The 9,365-nt window shown below is 41.6% G+C and overlaps 1 protein-coding gene across 1 annotated transcript; it reads right to left on the bottom strand.

Moving 5' to 3' along the window:
* Nucleotides 1–1,208: 1,208 nt before the first annotated feature.
* ier2a (immediate early response 2a) lies at nucleotides 1,209–2,296 on the bottom strand. Its single transcript, XM_050070111.1, has one exon. It carries the CDS (start codon nucleotides 2,172–2,174, stop codon nucleotides 1,635–1,637), a length of 540 nt encoding a protein of 179 aa, XP_049926068.1. The 5' UTR covers nucleotides 2,175–2,296; the 3' UTR covers nucleotides 1,209–1,634.
* Nucleotides 2,297–9,365: the final 7,069 nt, after the last annotated feature.

Raw genomic sequence — 9,365 nt, 5'->3', positions numbered from 1 at the left:
GAATTTATTTTGCAAAATGATATTTGCTGAATCTGACAAAAAGTGTATTAGAGTTGCAGGTCATGCCTTAAGTTAACAACCTAAAGAGCTGATGAGGGAAAGTGATCCAAATTACCTCAGCTGCTCCAAGTGGATTCACCTCTTATATTTCTGATGCTTGATGTTTAAAGAATACCAAACATCCACCAGACAGTGACATGTATCATATGCCTGGAGGACTCGGATGTGTCAGCATACTCCTTCACAATGGGCTCGCGTGTGAGAGAAAGAGAAAAGGAGTAATGAAAGTGTGTGAGTAATCAGAAAAGGACTAACATGAGAAGGTGAACGAGTGTATGTGTGTGTGTGTGTGTGTGTTTTCACAGGCATGTCCAGACTGTTCCGGCCACCCCTCCCAGCTCTGTGTACACAGACAGGGTGCTCCGGTTTCAGCCGGAAGAATAAGCAGCACCGTCGGGGCCTCATGGGGCTCACACAGGCACTTCCCCCCACATTCCTTCCTCTGTTTTCCTGCCTGACCCCCCTCCCCCAACACCGGTGAATCCCTGTTGCGCCCACTCCGTCGTCTATAGGGGCATCACATTCCAAAACTTGCAGCTACCTAATTTAATATAATAAATAAAAGCTACATTTCATTTGATTCGATATGCATGTATGTAATATTTTACTTTGACTTCTACTCTGTGACTTTGAAGGATGTTAAATTTGCAAAATCCATCTCCAGCTGCTGGTGTTTGAAGTGTTGAACTTTGTAACACCCTTATCTCCCTATCTCAGTTTACTGTAAGGAATTACTGATAATTTCCCACACTCTGTCGTTTAGCAACTCCACTCCACAAATAATTGATTCTTTACATAACCTTTAGCACCCTGAACCAATGACTACTATCATTACAGTGTTCAGGCCACAGTTAAAACTCTTCTTGCAGAGCCAGGGGATCCTGATTGTTCCCTGTGTGGCCAGTCAATGGGTTTACGACCTCCCCCTCACTCCTTTGACTGCCATCTCCTGAATTGTTCCTGCTTTTGTTCTGCAAATCAGTGTGGGGGATGTGAAGTTGTGGGGGAAGGAGAGCAAACTTCTTCTCACACTCAAAACCAGTTTCCTGTCGCACTCACACACACCCACACATACCACATCTAACCCTTCTTACTATCATGCTTCTGAAGCTTTTGACACAGATAAATGACACGTCACTCCAAATTCATTTTAAGTACAAAAAAAGTTTAATAAATACTGAGGTAGTTGTCATTGAATGTTTTACACTTGATATCATCAACACGTCTCCAACATTGTGTCATCTCTGGTCCCCACACTTGTAAAATGTATTCTGAGCTGTGAGAGTTCATGAAGGCAGCTCATTCAGATCAACCAGTTTCTTTAGTTCCGCCTCTGGCCAGCTGAAGCCGGTCCTTCCTGCGAGCTGTGGCCAATAACTAGGCCAAAAGTCACCGGGACTACTACACATCAACTTCCGTGATTCCTGTGACATGCCCGGGCTTGTTCAGAGTCACGCTCCAGGACACCTTGTCCCGAGTTTCCGTCCACAGGACCCGGTAAGAGGCCCTCTGACGGTGCGTTCAGGCTCCCAGGACGTGTCGAAAAGTTTATAGCCTTTAATCCGCGCAGGTTTTCAACACGCTGCAATGGCTCTGTGTAGAGGCATGGGGGCAGGGGGGGCTCCCAGCTCACTGCTGCAGTTCACATAGTCCAGCAAAACTGTATTTACAATGAGATGCTGTTGCTCAAGTTTTGCTTTCTTGCACGGGAGGAAGTCTGGCTCCACAGCCGCTTTGCCCCGTCTCTTCCTGGACTGCTGTGTCGGGCCAGTCGGGGACATGTTCTCCTTGTTGTCCGCGTCGTGGCGGAGCTCTGTGGGGGAGGCCGCGACCTCCTCTCCGGGTAAAGTCCGAGGTGTTTCGGTGGCACCCTGGAGCTCCATTTGAGCACCTGCAGGCTCCGTGGTCACCTCCATGATGGGCTGCTGTTCACACACCGGGGCAACACTCTCCGCCGTCGCCTGGGCCGCATGGTACATGTCCCGGGCGGATTTCATCACCAGAGTCAGCAGGAGGCTCCGGTGGAGACGGAGACCCCCTCTCTGGGTGCGGGAGCTGTACAGTTTCCCCAAAGCCACCACCATGATCCTCTTGGCCTCTGCGCTGACCTCCATGTCACGGCTTGTTTTGGAAATGAGTCCCGGACAAACACTGGTTAAGGTTTGTAGATTCAGTGTTTCCCCACAGACTTCACCCACAGACACAATACAGACTGGGTGCAGGGCAAGTACTTATCACCTCGCTGACGTCACTCGCCCAGCGTCATATGACAGAGCCCCGCCCATCGGGCTCATACCCGGTGTACTGTTTCAAAACAGCCCTGCAACAACTGGTTGGACAACTGTGGCTGTGCAGCAGCATATTTAACTGCTCACATGCAAATAAAAAAGACAAAGGAAGCTTAAAGTATGCTGAGAAAACAAAGGAATGACCCACAGGCACCCAAACAACCCCCAAATAACTGCAATGCTCACATGCTACCACAGAGACAGTAAACAGGAGCTGCTTATTACATCATTACACAAACAGATATAGAGGTTAATTGTGGTGAAGTGTTATTTTATCACACAATTTTGCACCCACAAGAAAAACATTCAAATACAGCTATACAGGATATCAGCAGCAAACATTTCACACTGCGTACCACCTCAGGAAATACTAGTCTCTCCAACTACCACAACCAGTGTCGCATAAAGTACCCAAAAGCCATACTTGAGTACAGATATAATCACAGAAAATGACTTTGGTACAAGTTAAAGTCATCTATTAGAACATTACTTCCCAACTGGTGGGTCGCGGTCCAAAAGTTGGGTCATGGGTCTATAAACACAAGTATGATACTGACCGTATTAAACTGAGTAGACCTTAGACTGACGACTTAGGAGAAATCTGGAGCCCATAGCTGGGCCATTTGGGAGCCACTGTCTGATATTTACTGTACTTAAGTATCAAAAGTCATTTTAAGATATTAAATGTTAAATATTGACAGGAAAGTGCAAATAAATGCTGGTAATAATAAAAATTAAGCAGTCTGAATGTTGAGGATTATGAATTTAATTTCTTCCTAACATGTACACCACCTTTAAAAAAATTGAGCCTATATTACAATTGAAGAAGGACAAGGGCTTTTTCACAATTTAAAGGATTTAAAGAACAAAATCAAGTTTTTCCTTCTCTCCCCATCCTTCATTTGTTTGTCCGAAATGTAGTGGAGTAAAAGTGAAAGCTGACAAAGCAGCAAAAAGCACGCACATCCACGAACAAAATTGTGCAGGTGCTGAGCTCAAAAATGTGGAAATCTGAAAAGGTAAAGAAAAGCTTGCACACTGCAGGGCTCCTATTCAATGCAATTATGTAATACGTGAAGTGACGACGTTTCGAGCCACCGCTCTTCATCAGATCATGACCTGATGAAGAGCGATGGCTCGAAACGTCGTTCACGTATTTAATAACTGCTTTCGGTAAAAGTGAAAGCTGACAGAAAATAAATACTCAAGTACAGAAACTCCCCAAAAATGTATTATTACTTTGTTACATTACACCACTGACCACCACTATGAGCGATGTTTAAATGTTGTAGCATAGGCCCTATTAAGATACAGACAGGTCACGCAGGTGGCAGGTGAGCCGGAAGACAAAGCTTTCAGAATCAGAAATACTTTGTTGATGCCTGATGGGAAATTATGATTAGCTACAGTTGCTCCGGTGTAAAGAATAGAGAATTATAACAAGTAAGAACAAGAGTATGACGTAGAGGTATGTAAATACAAAGCAATAAAGTAAAATAGAAATGAAATTCATTCATTTTTTCCGTAACCGTTTATCCTGTTAGGGGTCGCGGGGGGGCTGGAGCATATCCCAGCTGACACTGGGCAAGAGGCGGGGTACACTCTGGACAGGTCGCCAGACTATCACAGGACTGACACATAGAGACAGGCAACCATTCACACTCACATTCACACCTACAGGCAAGTTAGAGTCACCAATTAACCTGTGGATGGTGGGAGGAAGCCGGAGTAACCGGAGCACCACTGTGCCCCTTACAGTGATTGAAATGAATGAATGAATAAAATATGTATCATAGCAGTTTCTAGCTTATCTGTTATTTCTTTGGTTATATTTTTTTCAGCCAATTCATTTTAGAAGATAACTTCACCCTGCATTTAAAACTAATCTCTCTAGATTTTAGATTACGTAAGTAGGTTATCACATGCAGCCAGCTTTGGACTTTGGACTTCAGCAGCTCCCTGCACCTCCCAGTATTTTTCCAGAGCTCAGCCAAACATGCACCTGTCTTTGCACTGGATATAGGCCGTACTGTCCTGCAAAGACTGACTACTGAAAAGTTGCAAAGTTTTTTTAGCTGTCCAGCCAAATGTGTTACAGGTAGAAAAGTGGTAATGCACTTATTAGATAGGTACTCATAAAGCAATTTGTACACCTAAAACCATGATCAGTGATTGACTGCAAAAATGCACAAAAACTGTAGTTGCTGCACCTTTGCATGAGATGTAACAGCTGCATTAGTACAAGGAAAACTTTTCATTTCTTGCATCATTCAGTTTGTATAAGTCCCATCTTAGAAAAAGTTAACAACGCTCCACTTTGACGTGGACATCCTCTTCAATCTTATGTTCACCATTTGCTGTAATACACTTCCTGTTGTTTTCCTCAGCCCAGTAGAACCCAAAATCTCAAACAATCAAAAGCAGAGTTCAGTAACACCATTTACTGTGGCTTGCTTTGGGACTTTGGTGGAATTTGTTGTTACTGCACCCTATTTTCACTGGAACAGAACAAGATTGAACTAGGACATTTTGTTACAAGATAAAACCAAAAGTTAGTTACTGCATTTAGCCTTCGTAGGGCTGCACAGATCCAATCGATCCAGACTCTGACAAATGTGTTTGGCTGTTCCTTTAACAGTCAAAGCTCAATAAGGTATTGCAGTTGCACCTACTGATGGTTAAAGTATCAATAAGTGCAATCTATCAGGGATTATTTTCACATTAACTTTTGATTTATTACATCTAACCCACCTAAAGGACATTCTGTCACTGAAACCAAATCAAAAATTGACCAAAAGACTGCTGTTTAATTAATCCAGATAGTAAAAATACTTTAGCCACAGTGTATTTGATTTATATGCAAACCCTGACGCAGGAAAAGTCTACTGTGAAAGATATTTCTGTCTATTAATAGTCTTTCCCACACCAGGAATGAACACCACTCCACTGATCTGGTTGTCTGCACCAGTGAAGAAAGCCTGCCTATAACTGTCTCTCTGTGCTCGGCTCCAGTCTCACCCATCCCCCAGTGTGTGTTACTTCCTTTAGAAGGAGAAGAGAAAAGGTGGGTGGAGGTTAACAGACAGATGCCCATATTAAGCACATCCTGCTCCTGTGGGACATGCAAAGGAAAACCCATGACGTGAGTGGGAGCCCTTGTTTCCTGAAGCCATTTAAAGTAACAGCAGAGAGGATTGCGTCAGAGCTCGCTGCTTCCCAAAGCCCATATATGGGCAATGGAATCCATTCCCCCAGTACAGGTTGTATCATGACAAGAAACTGTAGAGTATATTACTTTATTTACAGAACTGAATACACTGATTATCACATCAACATGACAGCATGAAACTGCACATTTTACTCTTGAGCATCTGTGTGAAAGCAGATTTTAATTCTAAGAGAGAGACAGAAAAAGGGAGACCTTTTTTTTCCTAAGCTGCCCCCATACTTCCAGAGGAATTTGTGGTATGCAGGTGATTGTTCCTGGCGTGGCTGCAGTTCAACAAAAAACAGCAGCTGCAGGAGATGATAAGCTGACGTTTGCATTTTTAAAATACTCTGTAACTGTCAAAGAAAATACACTTGTCAGTGTAGTAGGAATGCATAGAAATCAATAAGCAGCATGTGTAAGGAAGAGAGAGAAAAAGCTGAACTGCCTCTTGACCTTGACCAATAATTCTCAACCATCACCGTATTTTTCGAGTTGATTGGTTGCCTCTCTTAAAGTTACAATCTGGCTAAGTTATACTGACCTATAACACACCAAAATGCAAACATTTCTTCCCCACTTCCTCCTGATGTTTTGAAACTCAGCACAGCTCATGGTTCAGTTTCAATCCATCATGAGAGGTGGAGGGAAACATGTCTTTGGAGATCTCAGTGCAATAATAGATTGAAGACTGCCATCTTGTGGTCATGCAGTGGAATTGAAGCAAACTTGTGCAGACTGGAGCTCAGTAGAGAGCTGCCATATGTGCACTGGAAGAGGATAAATCTTACAGGCCTGAAGCATTTTAACACTTACTTCTATCTATCCATTCCGAATCCCTCTTTACACTGTGTTATTAATCCAATCTGAATCTAGTATCTAAAGTGCATCCTGCATTTCACATACTGTATGTCAGGCAACACATTGCCCTTCTATCAGTGGGACCTCAATTAAAGTCTTAACCCTTTGAAACCTGGAGCATCAACACTTTTCTTGTGCTGCTTTCAGATGCCTTTCGCAAGTATTTAATTTGAATCCTGAGCAAATTTTTGCAATTTCTTTCACAAACATGGGAAAAAGGCAATGAGCAACCTGGTAAGAAATGTCCCACAAATTGCAAAAAATAAATAGATTCAGAAATTATTTTTTTTTTTAAATTTAGGGAAAAAACTAGGGGAAAACTAGCCTATATTTTTAATTATTATTACTTTTTGAAATTATGCTCTGGATTTTTAAAAATATTTTTCAAGCACTTTTTCAAGGTCTTTTCCTTCCCTTTTTTATTTTTTATTTTTACTAATTTTCTTGTTTTTTAATTTTCTCTTTTTACTAATTTCTTGCAATTTTGGGGGGGGTTCTTCCTTCATTGCTCATTGCCATCTTCCCATATTTTTGAAAGAAATCAAGCCAAGTTGCTCAGGTCTAAAAGGGTTGAAAAAATGCCTCAGATGACATCATCATGATCCACCCAGGAGAATTGCATGGTTGAACTGTAGTAAATATCTTTCCAAGATATTAACTCTGCTGAGACATATAATAATAGTCAATGTATATCCACTAGGGAGCAGCAAAACATCACAATAAGCAGACAGCAACTACATGTCATAGCAGTCACACTTTGAGTCACTGACATTTGCATTAGAGCTCTGTTGAGGTCACAACCATCTCTATTTGCTGAATTGTCTGCCTACCATTTGTTACTGGGTATACTGTACATTTGGTTTGTGAAAGTGTTTTCATTATTATTATTATTGTCATACAGCTTTCTGATGCTGGCTGGGTGACTTAACCATTAGTAAACATGCAAGCATTAAAGGTCCAGTGTAGGGTTTGTGGGGATGCATTGGCAGAAATGAAATATTATATAAAAAGTATGATTTTTTTAGTGTGTAGTCACCTGAAAATAAGAATTGTAGTATTTTTGTTACCTTAGAATGAGCTGTTTGTATCCACATAAGGAGCGGTTCCTCGTCCATGGAGATTGCCGTGTTGCACCGCCATGTGTCTACAGTGGCCCAGAATGGACAAACCAAACACTGGCTCACTAGAGTGTCGGAAAAACACTTATTTTTTCAACATGAAACTGCTTTATTCAATGTTTGCACCAGTTTTAATCACTGGGTCTGTTTGCTCTGGAGAGGAGGAGACCTCTGCGGATAATTCAGCTCCTGGTAAAAACATCCCGCAGGTCTGGATCAGAAAGAAGCTGAGCATACATTAAGTTATCAGAGAGAAAAGGTGAGTGTGCATTAGCAGGTGCTGGGTCAGTGGCCTGTTTGCAACATTCTCAACAGCATCAGAGAAACACTGATTTGTAACATGAAACTGCTTTTTGGGGGACAAACACTGCTCCATTTACAAAAAAAAAACCCAATAAAAATCACTTTCAGTTTAAGTTTGAACTGCTGAGCAGGAAAATCTAAAGGTGTTTGTGCAGCAGTACAAACACCTTTAGAGTTTCTGCTGTCAGTTGTCATGACAGCCTTTCAACACTAGATGGCGCACAAGCAGTGGAACGATAACGACTCTGTTTGAAGCTGTGTAGTGTTGGGTATCTGGTGTAAGGAGGTCATGCATGTCAAGAGAAGAAAGAGGGTGCCAGTGTCTCATCTCATACGGAGCATCAGTCTGAATTTGTTGATCTAGTCACATGTAAGTAAGTTAAAATTATTTGTATTTGTTTCACAGACATAGGCTTTACAAAGGCATTATACACAAACAAGGAAAAAGTCATAGAAGATTAATTGACTGCCTGAGCAAGGTATTTAAAATATGGGGTCATAGAATGCAATACATAATGGAAGAAAAAAAACACACAACAAGAATACACAATATATAAATAAAATGCAGACCTAGTATGAACAAGCTCCCAAACGCTTGTCTAAACAGACACGTCTGTAGCTGCCAAGAAGAAACCACAGAGTCAGCAGACCGCATGGGCGTAGGTTTTGTTTCAACATTGGGGGACACAAATGAAATGGAGGGGTATGGAGGTCCTCCGCCAGAACAGTTTCAGCATCAAACCCTTAATTTCCTACATTCTGGCGATTCTTAAATGCACCATTTTGTGCCTTTTCTGCATGATTGATGGTGTAACTGTCTTTAATTCTGTCAAAATAAAAGTTCTCTGCTATTAAGATTGATGTGTTTTACTGCCTCTACCCCAAAAACTACACCTATGGAAGATCATAAGGGTGGGGGCACATTATTCCATAGTATAGGTGCTGATTACAGTGCATACACATCAGAAAGAATCTTAAATAGACTGAAAAAGAGATTTCATTAATCAAGTCACTGTTTATGATTTAAGTCGTGATAATTATCAGCAATTATTTTGAAGTGGTGCTAATGCTGCAATTGAAATAATCATTGGGATGTAATACTCATTTATTCTATAACACACATTCTCTTTTAGGAAAGATAAAATCACTTGAGTTTTGTCTTTTTGTCCCAAGTGTTTGCTCTGCTACAGAGTAGAATATGAAACATGTCTGTGAATACTGGTTCATGAGGCAGCTGTCTCTTTAAGTATGCAAAGTGTTGTGTATCAAGTATGAAAGCAAAACTACAGCCAAATGAATTCAGGAACGACTGTGTGGGGAGATATGTTCGTGAAGCATGAAAGAAACTGGTCATACATGGCAGCCTCCAGGTGTGAGTGCTGAAGTGTGCATAAAGAGGAACATTCAAGAGTGAGCATGCAGGTTTTATCTGCAGGTTTATGGAAATTGTTTACAGTTAACTGCATTTAAACTATTTCATATTTCACAGTGAAGAGCAGTGCGCCACAGAGATATCCACAAAAAACT

This window comes from Epinephelus moara, chromosome 18 (assembly GCF_006386435.1).
Source record: "Epinephelus moara isolate mb chromosome 18, YSFRI_EMoa_1.0, whole genome shotgun sequence".
NCBI lineage: Eukaryota > Metazoa > Chordata > Actinopteri > Perciformes > Serranidae > Epinephelus > Epinephelus moara.
This window is presented reverse-complemented; position numbering and strand designations above follow the sequence as displayed.